Source organism: Hydractinia symbiolongicarpus, chromosome 11 (genome assembly GCF_029227915.1).
Source record: "Hydractinia symbiolongicarpus strain clone_291-10 chromosome 11, HSymV2.1, whole genome shotgun sequence".
NCBI classification, from domain to species: domain Eukaryota; kingdom Metazoa; phylum Cnidaria; class Hydrozoa; order Anthoathecata; family Hydractiniidae; genus Hydractinia; species Hydractinia symbiolongicarpus.
The window spans coordinates 23645262-23671622 of record NC_079885.1 but is presented as its reverse complement, the minus strand read 5'-3'; the positions used below and the strand labels follow the sequence as shown (position 1 = coordinate 23671622).

The following is a 26361-nucleotide window of genomic DNA, read 5'->3' as shown; positions in this document are numbered from 1 at the left end:
TTTACATGGATGTAATGGTATTTTTATTAGCATATAGAAGTATAAAAAACATACAAACTATTTACAAGACAAAAAGATAAAAAATGAGATATTTTCCAAACCTGCTGAGCTATGGAACTTTTAAAATGGCAGATTAAAAGTCAATTTTACTCGCTTAAACCCCAGAAGATCAGGATTTTGTGCGAGCTTTCAGCCGAAACTAGAAGCTGTGTGTTCCACAGCTAATAACAACAGTAATCCCTAATAATTAAAATATGCATTGCTAACCAGGACATACCATACGAACATTAATGTGAACTTTTTGAAGATTTCTCTTGCAGTCTAATATTTACTAAAGACTTTCCAGTAACGAATGCAGGGTAACGAATACAAAAATTAATCCGACAAATTCATGTGATAATGGCAATCAACTTTAGTAATTTCCAGATAAATATTGTGAAGTATATGGTCCAGAAAAATTCTCCATCATCGAAGCTTCTTTGAATTGTTGCTGTTGCGACCCACTGAAATTTTCTTCTGTAGCTAAATTTGTTGCACTGTGAGATGTTGCAGTGTAAGTCAAACTCGGTGTGTGCATCTTATCGGAATGGGGATGTTCAGAAAATGCCAGTCCTAAATTTTAGAACAGTCATTGAATGATAACTTTATGTACATAGGTCTATGTAGAAACCTAGCAAAGGTAGCATGGTTGGCTTAAATAAGCTGCTAGAATATAATGAAGGGTAGAAAAAGAGATATGCATGCATGGAGGGAATTTAAAAATGTAAAAAGTAATATCATTTTTATGTATTTTGGTCTGCATCCATACCCACCCCACAAATTCTTCTTATATGAATTTAAATAGTAGAAATGTAATTTATCTATTCACACCTAAAACGACATAAAAAAGAAGTTACCTGCTCGTCTACAAAAACCATCCAATGCTTGAGAGCAGTACAGTGTGACAATTAAGTTAACGACCAATTCCGCTGTAATAGCTGTGACAAGACATGCATATATCCGAGCACCAACTGAACAAATCCATAGGTCACCGTCTTGTAAAGCATATTTGTCGTCATTACGAAGAATGTTTTCACGACATTCGTTGTAAAACCTAAAAAAAAAGTAAGGAAAGTGAGAAACAAGAAACAAAAGTGGAAGCAAGATAAAAAAGCTAAAAAGAACAATGATAATAATAATAAAAATAAAAATATTAATTGTTGTAGGCTAGCCTTTGGGTGCACACAAAACCCATAATCACCTGTTTACACGCATGGTTCGAAATAACAAGATTTTTTTTATACAAGTTATTAAGATGTAACTAATAAATATGACGCAGGATAACAATTTATGATAGAACTTAGAATGTTTCAATACAAGTCATTACAGGTAAAACATTTTTCAATGGCGTGATAGAGATCAAATATGATGTCACATTTACCAAAAATGTGACAGCCTCTCCATTCTACAATATACTATTATATCTCACGTGGTTCTAATTTGGACAAAATTTGGAATTTTTTTTAAAGACGTCAGTCGGATACAAAATGACGTCATTTTAATGTCGTTTTAAATGACGTTAAAAAGTTCCCTGTATTAACGTTTATTAAGACCTGTTCTCCAGAGATATTTGTGTTCATGTCAATAAAGGAAGCAAATATGAAGCTAGAATACTGAATTTAGAGGTGATCGAGGTAAGGAAAACATTATAACGCAATATTAGCATAAAACACACCTCAAACCAATCGCAAACGTAATCCAATTCAGGACCGCGATGCAAGTGGATAACAAGCAAAATACCATATGTGTGCAATTTAAACCACCGATGTTGGGTTTCAACGTAAACAGCGAACCAAATACTCCTGCTATACATATTCGTAACAAGCCTATAGAAATCACACTCTTTTCGTTTATCCAAACTTCTTCTCTGAATTTGAAACTTGCACTGCTTCCAAGAATTAGGATTACAATACCATTGGCCATTTGAATAATGCCTAGATAGAATGAAAGGTTTTGTTGTAACATATAAAAATTAACGAAGTTTCTGTTGTCGAAAGTACAATATGGAAACTCTGAACAACGCAAAGCTGCGAGCTCTTCGGCTCCGAGTAATCCTCCACCATTGCTTAGCAATTTTAAATTTTATCACAACCTCTCAACCAACTATTTATTAATTTTGCCACATTTTCCACCTCGCTCTCCACCCCTTCCGCCCTCCGCCCTCCGCCCTCTCTTCATCTCCCCCTATAATAATTATGCAATAATTATGACCCGTAAGATTTTGCCAAACAAACGAAAAATTTATCTTTTTAATAAATATTTAAAGTTACTCTTACCAAGGCCTTTAACCATAGAAACATTTCTTCTCGGTCGGCAGGTAACCATCTTTCCAGAAAATAATAATAACTTCTTTAGAGGTGTCACCTGTGTTAACAAGATTAATTATAGTGAATAGAAGTGTATAAACAAGTAAATTATGGAAAATTCAACCTTATTCATCTTATCACAGAATTAATTTTCGTAACTGTTTGATATATATTAATGATACCGTATACATATATATATATATATATATATGTATATAGTTGTTTTAAAAAAAAATGTAATACCGATAATGGCCGCGGAAACCGCCGAAAGCTTATTGATAATAATCGCTACAGTCTAATGCTAACTATACAGCCAATGTTATACAATGCCTTAAAAATACTAAAACCCCTAAAGATGTATTCTCATATCGATTATTTTCTTTTTCTCATACTACTCTAATCTTCCACATGAGAGGAGAGACACCCGAATCAAAAATATATAGAAGCAACAAATCTTCTGAGATGACTCATAAAAAGTTCTTAATATAGGGTTCTGAACTTTTTTGGGTTTCTACTTCCACATAATAAAAATACAGCAGAAATGTAAAGAAATATTTCGGTTTGCGAAGGCATTTTTTATCCAGGAAAAACAATAAATCGATTTTAAATTTCTGTATTCACATCGCGATCCTAACCCAAATCAAGTCGTGAAATCTACACGTTTTCTTTCTTAGATCAGGTTTTAGAGTTCTAAAGGTAGTGGGCCTTGTTGGCTCTCGAATTTCTTTGGCTAGTTGTGTTGCATTATTTGTTTGCTCCCTTATTTTTAAACATACTACTATCTATCGAAATACTATGATCTGGATCTTATCACTTTTTCATAGTTACTTATTGTGTAAATATACACAAAAGTACCTGCCTAACTACAAAAATCACCTTAAATCATATTCTTTTGATAAATAATTTTGCAATTTCTACCACTTTAACAACATGGTCAAGGTTAACACGTAATAATGTTTTTAATTAAGACGCCGTAAACAACAGAGAGACCAGGACTCGATCAAGTTCCTTTTATAACCGAAGAAAGTGGAAAAGCGAGACAATTTTTTTAATTATAGTAACCATAGTAACCAACATATTGCTTATTAGCAGTACCCTGTATTATTAACTGTCTAGCAAGCTTTACCAGCTCTGATATCAATTAACAAACCCCGTAGACGAGGATAACCGCATTTTGTTCACAATGTCTGCTAAGTGGCCACTCTGTGCCAAGAATGTAGGAAATTTTCATGATGGACAAAGATCCCTGTAGATGTTTTTACAGTGTAAAAAATAGTTTTCTAAATAGCATTTCTAATCAAATAACATTTCTAATTTTCAATCTGAAAATGTTGTTCTATTGATCATGTGAACAATTGCAAAATTATTTGTATGTAGCTAAAATAGTCATACAGTAATTTTATTTTGCGGAATAACTTTCTTTGAAAGATCCAAGATTTATCGTCAATTTAAATAAATACATTGTTGGAATTATTTATAAAATCATGAAAAAACTGCAAAAAGACAAAAGGTATAGCATTCTCGACTCCAGAGCTCTTTGAGCTAAACTTGAAAGCAGCTCTGGACCCGTCTAGTCACGTGGTGGATTCTGATTGATCTATTATGAGAATTCTATGCTTTTCCATATTAAGCATTTGAATGTAAACAAACATGGCGGTGGAGACACGAAGGATCAAAGTATATGCTCGCGTATGATTATGTCGTGACTGAATCTAAAACAGATTCATAGGTTATATATATATAAATATCTACCAAGAACATAATTCAGCTTTCTCTTTTAACAAAATTTACTGTTAGTATTTGACCATTCCCTGCATATCTAGCTTTCAGTGCGATACATATGGCCCACCAACTAGCCAGGGACCTAGTCTGCTTAGCTAGCTAACATAACTCTGCTACTAGAAGTTAATGTATGCTATGCAAATGTTTATTCATGTAGTAGGGAATAAGATTTTGCAAGTTTCAAGTATTTTTCGCAAAAATTATATAATTATTTTGGAAATTTGCAAAAGTGTATTCCTGCGAATATAAATACTATTTCATTTTGCACATAAGCACTAATTTTCTTAAGTTTTTTTTTATGTAAGAACCAAAAATTGTGGCATTAAAAAAACTTGCTTGAAAACTTTTTTAGTAGAAAATATTCAGCACAATGAGATGACTTTCCAATGTTTACAAAAGTTAAACGTTTGTGGTTTTTTGCACATGCACAAACATTTCTGAAAAAAATATTCGCTTACAATTAGTGAAGTTTTTTAAGAAGAATTAGAAGACTGTATTTAGAATTTAATTCCGGTTCCCCTTGGATCATATGCTACCCAAATACCTCTTGCGAGTCCTGCTTTTTTACCTACACAAAAAGAGAACCAAACTTTAATAACAAAAGTACAAAAAAAAAAGTCAGAAAATCTCAGATACAGTTAAATTGTGGCAAGACAGCTATTATTTTTGTTTTATGATTTTTGGACATAGGCATTTTTCCTATGAACCTGCATGAAATTGGTCGAGGAAACTCGTAGGGCATGTCTCGTCATTGCCTGCTCATGAAACCAGGGTTGCTTTGCGCCGAAATTTGTCAAATAAAGCTGGGGTGAGCTGAGAATTACTGAAACCCTTGACAGGCATGTTGTATGAGTTTGAAATTAGAACAAGGGATTCCTTGTCAAGTTGCACCCAATCTTTGACAAGGGGCAGATGAGGCTCCACAGCGGCAGCATGTTTTTCAAACGTAAGACTTTTCGTACCGCTATTGGATGCCATTATAGTAATTGAAGCCACAATATAGAGTTGATGATGTCTAGCTAGTAGGTTGCAGTAATAGAGGTTTTTTGAAAACATGTAGCTAGCTGGCTAACTATAGTAAAACGTATAGTAAAATTTTTAGTTGTTTTTTCAAGACAATCTTGTCAGCTTAGATCAGAGGCCAATTTGATGTTAAATTCTTAATTTATATGCCATAGGTAACAGAGGGTAGGCTCAGTGGCCTGGCTAATCGAGGCAATACCCAATGTGGGTAAACAAAACATCATGCATCAATTTTGAAGCTCAATATACTGTTTTATATTGCAGTTCACTTAACCAGCTAGCAAGCTAACTGGAAACTGCAATTAACATGAGCTAAACTATCTTTAGCTCTATGTAACTTTTTTCAAAATTATATCCCAAAAAAATTGCAGAAATAAGTTCTACAAAACAAGATGATAAGAATGTATTTTTCCCCATGACATGTTTGTCTGATATAGACCTTATACTGTGAAAAATAAATAAAAATAAACACATTTTGCTGTCATCATTTTTCTTTTGAAAAATATTCAAACTGTAATTTTTTATAAAAATGCATTTTGATTGCAAACATTATTTTTTTTAACGGTATGCCAAAAAAATGCGAAAATTTCTCACATCATATGTTGAAACTAACTTTCAACATAAAACAATTTTTGTGAAATCTCAATATCAATATCAATATCAACTCTGCCTATTGTGTATCACAAACAAACATAGTTGGGTGGGCACACTCAAAAATTAAATTTTAGAAATTTTTTGACCTTTTTGAATGCGTACTAAAAGCCTGATATATGAGGCAGGTTGGCTAATGGGAAGTGTAAACCCATGACATGATTTATATGCTGTTCTTGGGTTAAAATATGTACTTATTTTTTGAAGAAATAGCAGATCAAAGGTGTAAACAAACCAGCAAAATAAACGTAAAATTGTCCATGAGTATGTAGTTTACCAAGGGTTTGCTTAATTAAAAACAAGGTTTCCTGTTTTTGTCCTTTGTTTCAACGAAATCACTTAATACAGAAAATACCCACATATTTTTGACAAAGTAAAACTAATAAGGCATTTAAAACATAATATGGTTGTTTCTCTATTTGTTTTAGCTTGCAATGTGCATGCTTTTGCTTTTCAACCTGACACTGGCTTGCCAGGTGATATTATAGCTATGAATGGAGTCAACTCACCGATTCCACTCATCCTGAGTTGTATCGGTGAGTTGAGCTTTAGGAGAGTTGACTCATTTTATCTAATGTCAAAAAAAAATTTAATAGTGCTCTACTTTATGCCAGGTGGTTAACTTAATCACAAATGGGTCAATTCATCTTCCATAATCAGGCTCTAGGCTGGTTTAACGAAACAGTTTTCCCAGAAATATCTAGCCATGTCCTATATAGCTAGAGATAGATAGATGGCATCTTTTTGGGAGTCTTGCAGTAGTAGAAGTCACTCTGGTTAAACTTATGATTAAAAATTTAAGCTCATGATTGAAAACGGCAATATACTGGATAAATAGTTAACTAACTAGTGTGTAAAATTTGTACGTATGGTGAGACTTTCACTTAGCTAGCTAAAACTAGCACCTAAGCTACAAAAGACTGGCTACGTAACTAAGTTTCAGATTTACATGTAGCTTAAACATTATAAAGTTTTTTAAAAATTTAAACAAGTGCCTAGGAGTCATCATCAAATTAAATTTAAATTTCTGTCAGATCCGCTTTCTCAAGTTGTGCTAAATGACGAACCCAATTAGGTCCTCACAAACGATAAGTCAAATGAAAAACGGCTAGTTTACAAGCATAAAAATATGCCACATATAGTGGCGTATTTTCATCACGTGACTAGACAAGCTCAGAGCTACTTTCGAGGTTTTAATCTCAAAGAGCTCTGGGGACAAGAATGAAGGTATAGTGCTTCAGAAAAGCATACTTGAAAAAGAAAGAAAAGTCCAAGTAAATAATTAGAAGTAAAAGTAGTGTCAGAAACCACGAGAAGTACCTTCGAAAGTGAAGAGAGGAGCTAGAAATAGTAAAGTAGAGTTAGAAGTCGAAAATAAAGGCTAGAGTTAGAATTAGATTAGAATTTGGAAAAAGTAGACGTTCGGTTTTTATGTGGCTACAGCTACGTCTTACTTTTCTATGTAGCACACTTCAAATTGTTAAGTAGAATCGCATTTCCAGAAAAAAAGGCATTAAAGCCTCAAATTCTTTAAAGTTTTTATTTTTCCGCGTTTTTTCATAAAAGCTAACATAGTTTTTTTTATATATTTTGCATAATTAATGTTTATATGTATAATAGGAAGTGTGTGTGATAAGCACAGTGGATGTGTTTATTTTCCTTAGAAGTCGCCGAAATTTTCGTTAAAGTCGCCGAAAAAAGTATGTCTTATTTGTTAACTGCCTAGACGTTACGGCATGACGTCAATATATTTAGACTGACGTCAATTCATTAAATAAGAATAGTGAAGCCATTGCATTGCGCTTTAAAGTTTAAGGCCAAATAACTTGGCAACGGGTGGAAATAACTGACGTCATCTCCTGCGTAGGTAACTAGGAACCACCTGGGACGAAAATGGGATCAGTTGGGGCCAACCCACCCGTTTCGGAGCAAAGGGGTTGAACCTGTCGAACCTGTCTCCTATAGCTGTGTAACTGTTCGTCAAAAGTACATGATCATATACATTTTCTTGAATAGCGTTTCAAGATCTGTACGATGAAGGCAACGGGTACAAAATTTCTTTTGTACTTTGGATACACCTTGCAGACGTTAGCAAAATTTTAAAACTGTTATACCTCATTCACCGTTCGTTAGAAGCACGTGAATCTATACATTTTCTTGATCAGCGTTTTAAGCTCTACACATTACAAGCAACAGGTTAAAAAAATTCTTTAAAAGATATCATGCATATGCACTGCTGACGTCAGCAAAAATCCTAAAACAATCTGTATTTTTTCCATTGTTCTCCTGCCTAAGTGGATTTTTCCACTGGCCTTATCGACTAGTTTATTCTAAAATTCAAAATGCTACACTAAGGTGTCAGCTGGCTAGCAAACAAATTTGTGTGCGAAACAGAAAATTTTAGTTTGTTGAGCTCACTGCAAATGTCGTAATTTTTACATAACATTGTTTCTCTTTATATTATGTGTTTTATTAAGGATAAGCGTCTCCCCAATTAAACTATAATTAACTGGGTGTCTTAGCTCCTACCGTAGCTAGCAAATTCTAGCCAGCTAAACTATGAGTTAGGTTGTTATTCATTTTTTTATAGCTATTTATAGCTTACCTTAGTGGTCAATATTAGGGATCTTTTTTAGCACAAATTATGATGTGACAAGCCACTTAGTGAACGTTTAGGATAGTGTGGGGACATTTCTATGCCCATAAAGTATAATTTTTTACAAGAAGGCCACATGCAATATGAGAAGAGGAACGATCTTTGTATAATTTAAAGGGTGTGCCCCATTTGGGGTTATTTCTATTGTTTTGTTTTTGACATCCGATTAAGCTTTTGTAGACAGTATGAATTTTTTTTTTCTTCGCTGAATTTGTCACGCAGATCCTCAGGTACCTCGATATCAACCTGCGCAAATCCAAAGAGGGTTCCATCTCGCACACCCCGCTTCAGTGGCTCTAAGTTATGTGCTGATGTCGGTGCAGACACCTTGATCAGCTGTTCCTTCCCACAGGGAAAGTCTTGCATTAAGGTACTCGGGTAGAGCATGTTTGCGTCATATCCAAGAATGGTCTTGCACTTGTGGGGTTTGCTGTACACGTGAGATCTGATACCCGTCACGTCTCGTACGTGGTATCTACAGAATACGATCGCAAGGCCACCAACCATCCCGTCTGTAGGAGCTTGTAGGCCTCATTCCTCGTACATTTTTCACATGCTTTCTGTACCTCCTTACAACTCTTACAACTCCTGGTGTAGAAGATTCCTTGCACCTGTGCCTGCATGGGTCTCATGAGCGTATAGCTCTAGCTTGGGATTCAACCGTAGGGATTTTTTCAACACGTACCGCATTGATACACCTGAGATATTGACCGCATACTTCAAAATATCAATCTTGTCGGTTAAATACTGCAGCCTCGTCTTATCCACGGCTTCAATGAAAGGTTCCACGTCGGCTAGATTGTACTCGCGCAAACAGCCCATCATGGTGACGCAGCCTCTTTGTAAAACTCAGCGCAGAATGTCCCGTACTCTTCAGGAGATAGCGTGTTTTTCCCACCTAGCCGGCTATAGAAGTTCTCGTGCGCGACAGGCCCAACATGGTTCAGCTTGTCGTGGCTCGTTAGCCACTCATACGGATACATGAGTTTTTGGAGCTTACATTGCAACGATTTGCACCAACAGGCATAGCTCAGCCGGGGAGCAAGGAAATTTTTAATGTCTATAAATTTAAAAAATATAGTCGTTGTCTTTCTTAGCCACCCTGATCTTATCGCTCTCTGCGCGATCTCTTCGACAAAATACCGCTTGATCAGGTTGATGTCGTACTTGCCGCTGTTAAACCCAATTACACCTACCATGTCGAAATCGTCAGGCTTGGGGTACATTCCCCCTATTTCTTCCACAATGAGGGCATGCCTCTTTTCCAGCAGCTCCACAAACTGTTTAACCAAGACCTTGGGATTCTCGTGCTCAATGAAGGTCGGGTGGTTATTCAAGCTATCGTCAATACCAACACTTACAGGAACATGTCTCGAGAGGTATGTTAAATCAGATGTTTGCTGGTAGTTTAAAGGTGCTAGGAGGGCCTCGAAATCAAATACCAGGTAGTGAGGATAAGGCCCGAATTCTTTCGTAAAGTACCTCTTGATTTTGGGTGGTTTCTCATATTCCCAAGCTGTGACGAGGCCGTAGCCCTGTTCCCGTATCATCCTTTCCTTAGACAGGGTTGCACCGTACCGAGCCTTGTCCGCGTCGATTCTCTCAGGCTGACGGGGACACACGTGCCATTTGCAACCGTTGTATTCATAGACAGTCTTTGAAATAGGCTGATAGCCGTCAACTTTCAACTCCTTTCCTTTACTATCGCGGATAACGCGTTCTCCTCCGTGCCCGCATAGCGCGTGATGAATATGCCTTCCGGCTTGCTTCGACATGTATTCCACCCATTTTGAGGCATTGTAGGTAAAACCCTCATCATAAAATACCTTCTCCGCCTTGCTCGGCATACGTTTCACCTTCCCGCCCTTACAGATAATCGTCGTCTTGACGCCCTCCCATTCGTTCCTTTAATGTCATGATAGGTGGCTGCTTTTGGTAAACAGTTGTTTGCATACCTCGCATTCCCATTTCTGTTGGGCTAGCACGTCTAAGTCCTTGATGTAGAAACAGTGCCCGTCCAGCATACGAAGACGCTTAAGCTTAGGGTCCTCGTAGTACTTTTGGGCTAACGTGAGGGCTGGCCTTGTTAGAAACTCTGTTCCTCGTTTTTCGTTAACCCTCTTTTTTACAGCTAAGCATCTCCAAAAGCATAAGTTGTCCGTTCTAGCATCTTCGTCATCCATGGCGTATATGCACCTCTTGTTTCGCAGCCAATCTGGGAGAGGGCTGCATCCCAAAAGTGGCTCACGTGTGCTTATCACCTTGAAAACAATTTTCGTATGCTCCTGGGATTCATTCTTCAACGAACGCTTCGATTTCCTCTATACTTGACGGCGACCCGGAGCTCTCAGTTTTGTGATATAAAGATACACCACCTCCACCTTGGTAAATATCACAGCCGAAGCTATACACAACCTTAACGCGCATTTCTATGTGTGGCGTAATATTTCGCATAATCCGATCCTTTAGAGGTTGGTTCAAATGCTTGTTGAACCGCCATGTTTTGACCTCCAGCATCTGGATATCGTCCACGCGGCCTTGAATATCTTCCGTGTAGTCTTCCCTTGCCTCCTGTTCGATCTTGTCGTGAAGCGTTGTACCTCCCGAAATTTGTTCCTTTGCCTTGTTATAGTAGAAGGCAACGGTATCCCTCACATTCTGTAATCGATCGGCAAGAGCTTCGCAAGTTGCTGCCACTGGTGCCGACACGGTGCTATAGAGTTTGCTGATTCCATTCTTAAACCAACTCATTTATTATGTACAGATTGTTTTGAAGTGGTGCCGGTGTTTGCCAAGCAAGTAGGGGATTTCCCTTACTCAACATATTGTTCACATCTTACTGCGCATGCGTTGATTTTTGATTATTATTAGAGGATGCGTGTGTGCGGGGAATTTCCTCATTGGCAGCATTCTTTAATATGCATCGATAAACACAGCATGATTTTTGTGATGAACAGCTATGATGTCACAAGTCAAATTCTGTATGATATGTTTTATGAGAGTTTAAACGTGTTTTTTAGAAAGGTTTTTGTGGTGAAAAAATAATTTTAAAAATCGTTCGAGAAATGACTTTATTTATTTATTTATTTATTTATTTTATTTATTCTTTCTTTAAAGTCGATATACAATATACAATAAAACATGCTAGATACATTAAAAAAAAGAATAGTTTAAATATGTTAGCCTTGGGCTAATTAAAATCGACTGTCCTAAACGGGCGGATTCCGCCCCCCCTCAATAACTTTTCATAGGATTGTTCAAATTGAATCAAACTTGGCACACTTATAGTACGTCATAAAAGGAACACAATGGCGGAAATAAATTTTTGCTTGCGTCAGCACATTTTCTGTGACGTCATCAGAAGCTTGAAAATTGTAAAAAATGCCACTATCTGCTTACAATATAATTACTTTTGTTCTAGAGCGAACTTTTACCTTCTGTTTGAAGTTTCTGAAAGCTAAATAAATTTTTTTTAACATATCTTCCCGTTTTTACATTGATCAGATTAAAACTTGCCAAAAATTGCCCGAAAATCCGTTTTTTTCGATTTTCGGGTAAAATCCGACAAAATCGGGAAATCGGATTAGTCACGTGTCAAAGTTATTCAAAATGATTCTTCTTGATGAAACAAAGTTGTGTTGCAAGTTTCAAGTTCTAAGGATAATCCTAACAGGAGTTATTATATTTTCCCCATTATAAGGATTTCATAGAGATTTTAGGGGTAGTTTCGAGTAATGACCTATATCAAAGCCTCTGAAAGGTATGGGACCTAAAAATTTAGCATGCAGGTGTCTAATAGATAAATGTTGAAACTCAGTAAGTATCGTAGCCATTTAAGAAAGCAGTCAGGAGTTATTAAAAAAAACCGTCAGGGGAGGCGGAATCCGCCCCCCCCCGGACCGAATAGAGTTAACTTTATGTAGTAGATTTCTACTTGAAAATCCCCATATAAGAAGCCAGTAATTAAATATGCTATAAATAAATGAATTAGCTATAACATTTCGCTTATAATTAGACATATATGGTGATATACGTTTTAGGGCATTGATCTTGGCATTAGCCTTCTTACATAATGGAAGAACATGTTGCCTGGAAGAAAGCTGATTGTCAAGAATTATACCTAACAAATTTACGTATGGAGACTCTTGTAATATATTATTTTTCAAATTTAAAGTAACAGAATCTTTGTTTTTTTGATTTTCCCAAAATGAGCAGTTCGCACTTCTCAGAATTTAACTGAAGCCCGTTATTGAAAAACCATGTGCTAACAGTTGAAAAAGCACTTTCTAAACATAACTTTATCTCCTCAAATTGTTTTCCATATGTATAAAGTGTATTATCATCTGCGTAATTACAAATTTTCACATCAGCTCTATCATTTAAAATAAACATTAAATCATTTATATTAATATTGAATAAAAGTGGACCCAGAATCGAACCTTGGGGAACGCAACTAATAATCTCTTTCCACAAGCTGAAATAGCCATCAATTCCGACTCTTTGAAACCGATTGGTGAGATAACTCCTTGAAAAAACCTAAAGCACTTCTTGAGAAACCATATGCATGTAGTTTCGCTATTAACTGATTATGATCCACACAATCAAATGCTTTACTCAAATCAATCAATAGCGCCCCTACAGCATTTGCTCCCTGGGTACTGTCTTTAAATACATTCGACTATACGTGCCGAGCCCGGGATTTACGGAAAATCGCGAGTTTTCGGTTGCCGGCGATTAAACTACTTTCATTCGGCATCTCATCAAAAATATACAGTATAAATATAAGGCATAAAATATTTTTAGATATATACAATTTTTTAAGAAAAAACATTTGTGGTTGTATAAATTAAGTAAGTGTATAAGCAAATATGAAATTAGCGAGAGTACATCCGCGAGTCATATAAAGCCAATTTGTGGGATGTATTTTTTACATAGTCTGCAGGAGCAGTTTGGTACCCACGTTTTAATTTGGGATTTAAAGGATTGCAAGGATGACATTTCTTTGATTCTTACCGGAATTTGTTGCCAGATGTTGTAACCGATGAAGGATAAAGTTTCTGCACCATAGTAAACTGATTTAGCATTACGGCCAGTAAATTCTCGATTATTTCTTAGATTGTAATTTGGATTGTAAACAGGAAAAATATCTTGCATTATTTCTGGAGCCATGTCATTTTTTATTTTGTACATCTCAGTTGCAAGAGATTGTAGGTTGGTTGGTGTACCGTAACAGAGCTGTCCTTATGAAGAAGGTCTGCGAAGGAAGAAGAACTGTCACTATAGACTATCCGAAGTGCTTTTTCATGTATTCGATTAATACGATTGTTTAAAGCCCTGTTGTGAAACATCCAAACTAGAGGGCAGTAATTGAATTGCGAAATTACGAAGGAATTCATTAATAGTTACTTCTTATTAAAGTTCATAAAAGATGTCATCCTTGTAAGCGCATTTAGTTTCTGACTCGCTTTTGCACAAAGTTTAGACACATACAGATCAAATTTAAGTTTGTTATCGATAATGACTCCAAGTAGGCGCCTATGAGTGCTGCTTTTTATTACTGAGTTGCCTATCTGTGCACTTAATATTTCGTTATCGCTTAAAAGCAAATGGCACTTGTCATCATTTGCTTTCATTGCATTATTGTCAAACCATGTAAACACTTTTTTAGACATGTATTGAAGTTTAGTAACGACTTCCTTTGATTCATTACCGATAACATATGGGGTTGTGTCGTCTGCATAGCTCGCAAATTCAATGTCATTAAAATCAAATTCAACTGAGAAAAGATCGCAGATAAATATGTTAAAAAGTAACGGGCCTAGAATAGATCCTTGCGGAACGCCAAACAATATTTTTTATCTTTACTCGTTGAAATCTTCCACTCTCATAACTCATAATTAGGTGTAGGGAATATATGTCAAATCCATATGCATGAAGTTTTGCGATCAGTAAATCATGTAGGAGACAGTCAAATGCTTTAGATAAATCAGTCAGAAGGGCTCCACATGCTTTACCTTTCACAACAGCCTTTTTCCATTTTTCAAGCATAACAGTGAGACAGTGCTGAGCACTGTAGCCTTTCCTAAATCCATACTGAAACTTGCTTAAGTATCGGTTAAAATAATTTTCAATCTGACGATACAGACATTTCTCAAAGATTTTTGAAAGGTTACTAAGAATGCTTTAGGTCTGTAGTTTGATTTGCCAGATCTGTCTTTTTCTTTAAAAAGTGGTGTCACATCTGCCCTTTTCAAAAATTCTGGGTATTTAAACAGATCAATTGCAGAGTTAACAGAGAAATGTAAAATTTCTAAATACTGATCTTCGTTTTCCTTAATTATTTTTGTTGGTATATCGGTTTCTTGGCATGCCTTATGAATATTCAAATTTCGTATCTCTCTCCTGATTTCAGCTTTTTCTACATGATTGAAGGAAAAACCAGGATTGTAATCACCAATGTTTCTTTTTATATTCAGTATACTTGGATGGTTTTCATATCGTTTAATAGCCTTCAGAACAGGGCCATCTATGTTTGAACAAATTACAAGGATTGTGTCAGATATTGTAAGATCCAGATTTTTTACAATATTCGTGAAAAAGTGTTGAAAATTTTTGCAACCTTTTCATCATCCGATATGATTTCTTCTCTTTCTATCAGTGTTATAATTTGGGTCGATGGTCCTTTATCAGACAAGAAAGGTTTTATAGTTTTCCAAAATGTTATCGGTAATTTTTTTAACATTTAGATTGTTGTAATAATCATAATTTTCTTTTCGAAATAGTGTGACACAAATATTTCTTTGTTGATTAAAAGCTAATCTATTTTCTTCTGTTCTATTTTTTAAGTATTTATTTCTAAGCCTACTTCTTTTCATAACATGAAAACATTTTTGAAAACTACAAGTCTCATGGTTTTTGGCGGTGAAAAAATAATTTTAAAAATCGTTCGGGAAATGAGTTTACTCCCTGGGTACTTTCTTTGTATAAATTCGACTAAACGGACCGAGCCCGGGATTTACGGAAATCGCGGGTTTTCGGGTGCCGGGGATTAAAGTGCTTTCATTCGGCGTCTCATCAATAAGGAACACATCTTTGAAAACTATATGTCTCATGGGTTTTAGTGGTGAAAAAACAATTTTAAAAATCGTTTGGGAAATGAGTTTACTCCCTGGGTACTTTTTTGTATACATTCGACTATACGGACCGAGCTCGGGATTTACGGAAAATCGCGAGTTTTCGGTTGCCGGCGATTAAACTGCTTTCATTCGGCGTCTCATCAAAAATAAAAACACTTTTGAAAACTACAAGTCTCATAGGTTTAAGTGGTGAAAAAATAATTTTAAAAATCGTTCGGGAAATGAGTTTACTCCCTGGGTACTGTCTTTGTATGCATTGGACTATACGTGCCGAGCCCGGGATTTACGGGAAGTCGCAGGTTTTCAGTTGCCGGCGATTAAACTGCTTTCATTCGGTGTCTCATCAAAAATGAACACATTTTTGAAAACTACAAGTCTCATGGGTTTTTGTGGTGAAAAAATAATTTTAAATATCGTTCGGGAAATGAGTTTATTCCTTGGGTACTTTCTTTGTATACATTCGACTATACGGGCCGAGCCCGGGATTTACAGGAAGTCGAAGGTTTTCGGTTGCCGGCGATTAAACTGCTTTCATTCGGCGTCTCATCAACTTTGAAAACATTTTTGAAAACTACAAGTCTCAGGGATTTTAGTGGCGAAAAAATAATTTTAAAAATCGTTCGGGAAATGAGTTTACTCCCTGGGTACTTTTTTTGTATACTTTCGACTATACGTGACGCGCCAGGGATTTACGGGAAGTCGCAGGTTTTCAGTTGCCGGCGATTAAACTGCTTTCATTCGGCGTCTCATCAAAAATGAACACATTTTTGAAAACTACAAGTCTCATGGGTTTTTGTGGTGAAAAAATAATTTTAAAAATCGTTCGGGAAATGAGTTTACTCCTTGGGTACTTTCTTTGTATACATTCGACTATACGGGCCGAGCCTGGGTTTTACGGGAAATAGTAGGTTATCGGTTGCCGGCGAATAAACTGCTTTCATTCGTCGTCTCATCAAAAGTAGGTAGTGTTTTTTCATAGTGTACATTTTTTCTCCATTCCCCCCTATAAATTCGAGCTGTAAAACTGTAAACAATCCTGGGACGCATTTCAATATCTTGTTTAATTCGGTTGAAAATCATTTTTGATAGGTCATTGTTCAAATTGCCAGTAACCTCATATCGGTTTGATCTTGGATGGTTTTCAATTAAGTAGATTTGTCGTCGTTCGTTTAATTCTCGAACAACATCATTATAGCGTCTTTTCTGTTCTTCATAGATCGAATCCACAATAGTGTCGTCCCCCCCCTTTAAACTTTTTATACAATTCCATAACCTAAAGGTCTTGAAATATCCACTAGCTTTGTCTTTAATAGTTTTAGGTATATGGTTTACTAACCAGTCCCTCCATTCATTCAATTCGCTCTTTACCTGAGGTCTATTTTTAATCATTTCTTGCTGTTCAAATAAATCCATGTCTTGTGGACTAGGAATAATCTTAACAGGGCGGACAGAAGCATATTTTTTAGTTCTCGGTTTGTGAGCTGGAATAGGTTTGTTATACCTTATCGGTCTATGGGTGGGCATACGATCACTCGCTTCTAATAATTCAATCAACTCAGCTTTTCTAAGTTTTGAATAGCCGCTAAGGCCACGCTCTTTCGCAAGAGACTTTAATACTACAACTTTTAAATTCCTAAAACTCATTTATCTTATTATTTTATAAGTCATTTTATTATCAACTTTATTATTTTTTATTATTTAAATATGTTTAATTATGTAACCAAAAGCAATTTAATTTTTCCTATAGCATAATATTTTTTATGATAGCCGAGATATTTTTCTCGATTGTTTTTTGTCCATTTTAAATGACATTTGCTAGAAAACCATTTTCTGTCTTGGTCAAGAACAAAAGTTGGATCTTTGTCATTGGATCTCGATCATTTTAGTTTTACCCATCAGATAGCAATATTTAATCTTTCGAGAGGCACAAAGTTTTCTCAAAGGTTGAACATTCATTGACTTGTAACTTGTTTGCATCTTATTATATATAATATATATTTCTTTAAGTCATTTTTAATTGTAATCGAAAGCTAACGTGTGTTACTTACATACGTTAGTACTACATTCTCCCCGGTACAGATATTCAATATAAGTATGACTTGATAAATTTCCAACCATTTTCTTCACAGATTTTTTCCAGATTCAGTCATGCTTGATAATCCGCCCTTCATCTTTGTGTAACCTGAACCTAGCTAGGAATTCGTTATAACCCAATATCTGGCAAAACTTATAAAGTATGTAGGGGTAACTATATGAATTACGAAGGCCGTTCTTATACTTATAGTTCCTTGCATAGCCTTAAACATATTTTGCAACTCAGCCTCCATTTCGTCCGTCATCTGGAGTGGCTGAATATCAGTTACCATCCATAGGATCATGGTGCTGTTATCATAGAATTTGACATTTTTTCCTTTGTTCTTTTTGAGATAACGCCTGACATCATTTTCTGTGAGCTTTTCCATACAATCCTCCTTGCGTTACCGTTTGATCTCCTTTTTAAATGTTTCAATAACAATCTGAGGGTACTTTGCTAGCGCATTTAGGACAACCCATGATAAACTTATCCCGTACGCGAAAGGATTGACAGTTATAACAGTAATTTTCATCATTTACGTTGTCTTCATCCACACAGGCATAGTACGGATCTACGACTGAGCGAAATAAATGGTAAATATCATTTTTTCTATTAATATTCAGGTTAAACTCTTTTTTCATCAACATATCAAGACCTGCACGAGATTTAGTCTTCCTATCTAATTCCATATATTTGTTCAGCAGAAAACAACCATCCAAATAATATTTCATTCTCATGTTAGAAATTACGTCGTTCTCCTTTTTGATCTGTGTAAATCTGAGAGTATGTTCTTTGTGTTTTACAATGTTGGATACCCTATCCCCCAATGTCTGGAGTTCGATTTTTAATGAAGGAATTCGATCTTCGGCAGCGGAAATTTCTTTGATTTTATCGTTATGTAATTGCATAATAGTTGGTCTATGTGACAGCATTCCAATATATTTCTGATATAATTTCTTTAAATCATTTTTCTCACCAATTTTGTACATAATCAGGAGGTAATTCTGTATCTTCCGGTATTAACATGAGCTTTTCTTTCACAAAAGCCCGTTCAAGTCCATCTTGAAGGTAATACATGACCCGGTTACCAGGTTTCTGTATTACTTCATTTAACCGATAAGTCTTCTTTGATCATATTCTATCAGTCTCTCTTTTCTTGCTATCAGCATGTTCTTCACCAGGTTGTAGCAAATATCTATACAGCCCATCCTGTGGTAACTTCTCTTCAGGTGGATAACTCTCTCGTTTAACTAAAGGCACTTCTTTCATTTTAATGGCTTCTTTAGGATTGTCAGTCATCTGCGTCTTTGTGTTATTTAGTCTCTCAATCAGCTTACATAAATGTTTAACCCATGTAGATGATACATTTTCATTGTCGTTAAGTTCTTGAGCATTTTGTATTTTGAATAAATTTTCAGAAAGTACCTTGTTCAACGCTTCAACAAACGCAGTGTGGGTATGCTTATATTTTGTCGTTGCTCTCCTTATCTCTACGTTATGCTTCTCTAACAATTTTGTCACATCTGATTTAAACTCGCCACCATTGTCACACTGAAATGTCTTTGGAAACGTTAAAGGAGCACCCTTGTAAATATCATTAATCATTTCAGCAACCTCCTTGGCCTGTTGTGTTCTCAATGGCCTTGCTGTCTTATATCGTGAAGCAACGTCAATTCCAGACAAAATGTACTTATTACCATACAGTTTGTCACCCGGCATGTAGAGTAGATCGAACTGATGTAATTCATTAGGAGTAGTCACATCACAATGAGGTCTTTCAACATGTTTTGGACTAGGTAAATGCACTTGCCAAAATGCTTGTTTTGAAAGCCATTGTTTAATCGCTTTTGGCTTCTACTTGCTCATGCTTTTCAAAAATGTAACAGCCTTTTGTCCCTTCCACAAATACTGTGGTTGATAATAAATTTCTTGAAGCTCAGTCATTTCTATTACGAATGATAATTTTTGAATAATGATACGCAACCGGTAAGCAGGCGCACATTACTAGCCTTGTTCTTGGGGGCTTAGACTTTTTTTTACTCAGCGATCATACTGTTTTCAAATTAGTTACGTGTTTTGGTCTCCATCTTTCTATCTGTTGAGATCACCTTTTCTAAAGCTTTGTAGTATACGCCTCCTAAGACCCGAAGTTCATTATAGTCAACCCTGTTATCCTTTAATGCTTTAGATATACCAGTCTCGAAAACGGCTATTGCAGGGCTTACAATATATCATATAATTTCATGACTTTGGTGAGTTTCTTCTAATACCTTTTAATCAATGTAGTCGTGATTCCACCAATACCTGTTAAAACACATTTAAGCAATTTCGGCTTTTTGGAGTCATCTTCACCCGAAATATCAATTATATTATCTATTAATACTTCTGTCATTATAATTGACGTGAGATATTTTCTGAGACGAAAGCCAACATACAAAATCGCTGAGAATATAGTGGCTAATAAGATGAAGTTGATGTATTCAATAATTTTCTTATATTTGTTATAAATTTCTTATGTTCTCTTGCAATCTCTTGACAGATGTCTTACAATCTCTTGATAGGTGTCTTACAATCTCTTGATAGGTGTCTTATAGGATGTTGACAGGATGCTATAGATCTCTTGATAGGTGTCTTATAAGAGACTACCAACAGTTTTGCAATCTCTTGTTAGTTTTGTTACAACAAATCTGTAACAAAACCACAAGAACACTTACTGGTAAACCTTATACATTACTAGACAAGTATGCTTTCCTTCCTCCAGTTTTTCTTTAACTTGGCTAAATTCTTCTTCCTTAGTAACATTATTCTCTTTATGGATAGTATTTAAATCATCCCTATCCCTTGGATACCAAACATGCAACATTTTTGCCTGTCGACGTAATTTTTTAGGTATTGTGGTATAACTCTGGGTAAGTAACCATAATGAATGATTTCTATGACGTCCGGATATGGCTAAATCAAGTAAGGGCTGTCTTTTCTTAACCAGACTGCTGTCTGCAATAATGTCATTAATCAGAAACAAAGTTTTATATCCCGCACAGAAACCATTCATTTTCTTGATCCAATCATACAAACGGTCTTCTGGCTCGATTAAAATCACATAGGGGTCATTCCAAAACCACTTTGTATCTCTGTATGTTTTATTCCATCTCAACGTTGTACATATGATAATGATGAAATCAAAGAGTACACATTCTGTTTTTCCACATCCAGTCGGACCAACAAATAACGCAGTGTGATGTTCTTTCATGTACTCCATTTACTATAAGACAGAAACAAATTCTCCATTTTTAATGTTTAATTGAGCATCCATTATCAGATAGATGTAAGCATTTAGGTTTCCTGCTTTCTTTTTTATCTGTAAAGTGATACCTTCACTAGAATTTTCTATTCTTCGTCCTGTTCCATGCAGCTTATTTTCATCAATTGTCCTGAAATCTAGTCACAACGCATACTTGTCAGTCAAGTACTCACCAATGTTCATATCAGTCAAATTCGAAACATCTGCAACGTCTTTCAGTTTACCTGCTGCGAAGAAACGAGAAATTTCATCATATTGCTCAAAAGGTTTCATTCCCTGAGCGTATAGGTGACTCGGCTTTCCTTCTACTATCACAGATACCTTTTCAATTTTAGGATTATAAACTCTTGTTGTATCTCTTTTGTATGGTTGTTCTTCTTCAAAAAGAACGAGGATACTTTTCAAACTTCTAGCGGGTGTGTTGAAGGACCAATTCCAAACTGAATCACTTTTATTGACTTGTATCAAACGATGTCTCAAAATCCTGTCATAGAGCACAACAAGGTCCCTATACTCTTCTCTCATTGAAGTTGCTAGATAATCGTGTGTGGTGATTTCATATTCTAAAGAAATGTTTGAGATTTTATACTTGGCATCTGGCGAAGGCGCCGAAGTCCCTGACGAAGCCCCTGAAGGTTTAGCAGGTGTAGACTTGATGACACGATTGTAACTGCTAAAGGTAATTTTATGGGCCAATTTATTACCCAGCCCTGATTGGTTAAATGGTAACACACTGTCTAGTAGCTCAAAGTCAAGTGGTATGATTAACTTGTTTCCATAGGTATCCGAAATGGCTTTATCAGGTACTTTACTTACATCTTCGTTAGAAGCGCCTCCTCTTAAATTCATAGCATTTTCACTATTTCCTTGAGGATGGATAATACCTTGGCTCATTTTGTTTCTCTTATCATATTTCGAAAGCCAAAGCAAAAACAAACAAGCAAAAACATCAAAATCATCTACACTTAAAACCTCATTTACCTCAAATTTTACAGCCAATTTTTTAATAATCGCTCGCCCGATATTTTCTACCAATGTTCTTTTCGTATCTGCTTTTGAGTTGAGATCAATATTGAAACTTGAATTTGTGCTTCCTGGTACAATGACGTCATCAGAACCCAGGTTTGGAAATCTAATTAATAATAACTGATTTTCATCTATTTCTGAAGAATTGTGGGTAACGATGACCTTTTGCCTCGTACCCTTTATACCTTTTGGCATTCTTAAAGAACGTTCTGGATTTAGCTTTTGTCAAAATTCCATTATATTTATGGTAGATAAAAAAATATTTTTTTATCGAACATGTAAGACAACATTTGCACCTAAACTATCGGTTATTAATTCACCATTTTGGTCGGTAATACTTAACGTCAATGAGTCGATAATACCATTTCTTAGCTTAATGTACATGAGGTTTCTAGTCTCAAATAGTGTGGTATCACCGTAATCTGAACTGTTAAAACACGATAGAAGATTGCTGGGTTGTCCATCTATTAAATTATCGCTGTTATCAGTAAGTTTTGTGTCACTTCCAAACTCACACGTCACATTATCTTGAAATATGCTGACGATAGCTATTTCTTTTGAACCACCGGTAATCGGATATAATAAATGAATAGTCTTCTCCCCTTTAATGTTTTTATTGTGATAAACATAATTATATATTATAGCAATATAATAATAATGAAGAGCATATATGAATACAATTCTGACGTAAAGTACTATCAAAACAAAGGTCAATATTTACAAAAGATTAAAGGCTTAGATTTAACAAAGCAAACAATTATAGTAAATGGTGATACGAACGAGGAGTTTGATGTTACTTTCCCAAACATATTTACCGAGTATGAAATGGAAGAGGATGATAAAAAATTTGAAATATGGAATAATCATCCCTTTAAATTATGGCAAACCCAATTAAATTTTGCTGTTTGGTGTACGTCAAGTGTTTGTGGTGTTAGTTCTTAACATTTATTGAACGATGTTCACCCCCTGATGAGGTCTGTTTACAGGCTTCATGTTTATTATCACATTCAGCGGATCTTTAAAAAGCTTGTATTACCATTGCCTTTTGAAAGTGGCTTCAACAAATATGATAACCCATACTCGAAAGAAAATTTTTTAGAAGTTTATAGAGAATACGGTGTATCTTCGAATGAAAAACTTTATAGAGGGCAGTATTTCTTTTCTTCGAACCAAAGAAAGCGCAAAAAATATTCCACACCAGGCCTAAGTTATTTCACCAATGATTCCATGACGAGATGGATTGTAGAGAAGTCTCAGGGTTTCACCAAGCTAGGTCTTTTCATGATTTCGAAAAGTGTCAGGACGTATGCCTATCTGCTTCTTAGTTCACAGGATTCTGCGAGGTCATCAATCATAGGGAACACAGCCAGTGCCAGAGTTGATATACAACAAGATATTAAAAGATATCAAGACACCTTAAATTTTGCATCGAGTAAGATCGATTATTCTGTTAGGCAAGGCATCTATATGCTTCCTTCCAATATGAACTTGAACATAAAGAGTGGAACACTGGGTTATAACAACAAAATTTTGATATCTAGGAGTGGTTTTAGTTTGGGTAGAAATTCAAGTATCAATCATTCTTTGGTTAAACATCATAACAAGAGCACTAAAAAACAGATACAGTAAAAGATTATAAGAATGATTCATCTGAGAAAAACTTAACTCTTGAAGAAGAGAAGGTTGCCTTAGTTTTATTTCTAAGTTTCAGCTTCACCTTGTGGCATATGTTTTTATAGACTGCCGTAGCAACGAGTTCATAAAGAAATGACGTTAATCCATCTGTCAATCAAACGCGAAAGACAATTGAAAACACAATAACATTCCTAACACACTAAATCTACATAGCAACCAGAGGTTTCAGTTTTAACTTTCTTTAAGTAAACAACTTCATGCGTTTGATTGACAGATAATCAAAAACTAAAGCTTCTGGTTGATTTTGTCGTAAATTTTCCGTTTGAAAATGTGTCTTCGATTATTATCGAAGACTGCTTTCAAAGTTATTCGAAAGTAAGACCAAATTTAATTTTCCGTTTGAAAATGTGTCTTCGATTATAAATGAGAATCGGCCTATTTTGACTCTCACCTACTACTACATTATAAATGATAGTCGGGCTTATTAATCCCAAATAGCCCTTGGAACCATGTCATTACTATACTAAATGAGATTTGGGATACTCAATTATTTGTTTACCCTATAATTCTCGGTTTTCAAGGTCTACTTCAAATTTCAAAATCGTCCAGGCTAATGACGCAAATTTTCAAGCCGGAGGGCTTCTTGTTTTCTTCTATCTTCTCTAAAATCTAAACAAGTTTTATATCTTTGAAAAGGTTTTTTAATACACTTTTAAATGATTTAAGAATTAAAAATATTTCGGTAATTGGGTTAATTGTTTTTTTTTTAATTAATTTTGTAGCTGCGCGTTTGTATAGAATACACTTTAATTGACGGGCGAAATACTATATTATAAATTTTGTTTGCAACGTAGTAAACTGTTCTCTACAAAAAACTTGCACAGTACAACACTCCAATTAAATTGAGTACAGCCAATATATACATACATGGTTATGCACGATTAACAGAGAGACAATTCGATACGACACGGGCATGAACAACATGAACAACGAGAACAGTTCCCTTGATATATAATTATTTACAACAACAAGCCACATGAGACAACACTGAACACGCATACAAAAATCACATGCCAATTTGATATAAATATATACAACTAAACACGAAATCTCAATGGGGCCATTTCAAATTTCTTGAAAATTAGGGTCAGCAAATGTCTGTTTGACTGCACGTCCTTGATTTACCACCCATTATGTTTACAAGTCATAAACTTGTCAACATAATTTCAATAATACTGTTCTATCAATCTTACCTTTTATCAAACTTATGATGTTGTACTTTTCCTGTAAAACAGAAGGCAGAGTCGTACCTGCCGTACTGTTTGGCTTCTTTTGTGGGGAAGAATTGTCTTTATAGAACTTATACTCAGGGACTGAATAGTGGTTTGAGTATTATAAGATAATCCATGTAAGAACACATAATGTTCCTATGTCCCTCTTTGAAAATACATTGTCAAATCTCTTGTACCTTTTTTATTTTAATTGTTGCTAAAAATCTTACAATAGCTTCTACCTAACAATGCGTTTACTTGCAATTATTAGTTTAATCATTTATACCTTTGAGATGTCATCTTCGAAAGAACTATTCATCAAGTTTTCATAGCTACTATTGGTTTTCAAGGTGTTTTGTTCAGTTAAAACATAATAAGAACAATTTTAACAAAAAAGCAAGGTGGTTAAAGATGAAACAAAATTTACAAAATAAATTCCGAATTCATGTTTCGAACAAACAAAAAATAACTTACAAATCTTAAAATTTATTGTTATGTTCCTCTTAGCATAAAACTTGTTTTTTTAATTTCCTTCAAAACGCGCAAGTAATTAAAACTTTTTTAACGAAATAGACAACGCAATGTTATTTATCTGTAACTGTGACTACGCACTTATTCATATCAAAGAAACTGCATTGAGAGAATTATAAAAGGTTTTTAGAAAAGAAATTATAAATTAGACATAAGCCTTTTTAAAAATAATATTATATCGCTTTCGTGTTTCCGTAGTCCAACTATTTTTTGAAAAATATTTTACAGTCGCAACACTATAATGGTGTGTGCGCATCACTTGTTTTACGACATACTGCATACCTGTACTAAAGCGCTCCACCTGACTGTGTCGCACAGTTTGCAGTTGTTTTTAAGCGCTCCTTAGGGTGTTCAACAACAGTTACTTGTGGCTCATCCCGGCAATTCGACGCCAGGTTTCCCGGCTAGTTTTTATATAGAAAAGCCTTTTGAAAGAAGAGTAATAACCTTTTGATTCTCTAAACTCCATGCGGGATAATAAAAACGTGGTATTTGGTAGTGTAGTCGTCTTAGTTATCAGAGTTGCACAACTTTGTAAATACGTAAATACATAAGTGCACAAATACAAATGTAAAGCATATCTGACCTAATTGTATTAGCAATATGCTCAATGGCTTCTCTACTAAGATCAGTGTTAACAATATCGAATTTTAACCCATCCTCCTTAGCAATATGCCTACGTGGCTTCTGTACTAAGCTGCAACTTTGACTCGGCTAACAGTCAGCATTATTCTCATCGTAATATCACATCTTTATTACACTTTTTCAGAAACGTTACAATTTTTTACGTCATCAAAAAATATATGTACACAATATAAAAGAATCAACAAGAAATCAGAAGGTATTCGTCTTTTTTCTACTGATTTAGATTGGTTTCATTTACCTATTTTCCTGAAAAGAAACCATATAGAAAGCTTAAAGTAAGGCAAT

General features: G+C 35.2%; 2 protein-coding genes across 2 annotated transcripts; both read right to left on the bottom strand.

The window, feature by feature from the left end:
• Positions 1–25518, bottom strand: LOC130614245 (uncharacterized). Its single transcript, XM_057435664.1, has 5 exons — positions 25375–25518; positions 2316–2403; positions 1715–1973; positions 897–1093; positions 1–612 (listed from the first exon to the last, which is right to left on the bottom strand). Exons 2-5 carry the CDS (start codon positions 2362–2364, stop codon positions 413–415), a joined length of 705 nt encoding a protein of 234 aa, XP_057291647.1. The 5' UTR covers positions 2365–2403; positions 25375–25518; the 3' UTR covers positions 1–412.
• LOC130613559 (uncharacterized) lies at positions 11371–13611 on the bottom strand. The gene is made up of 5 exons (XM_057434886.1): positions 13471–13611; positions 12680–12993; positions 12392–12546; positions 11868–11914; positions 11371–11436 (listed from the first exon to the last, which is right to left on the bottom strand). Exons 1-5 carry the CDS (start codon positions 13609–13611, stop codon positions 11371–11373), a joined length of 723 nt encoding a protein of 240 aa, XP_057290869.1.
• Positions 25519–26361: the final 843 nt, after the last annotated feature.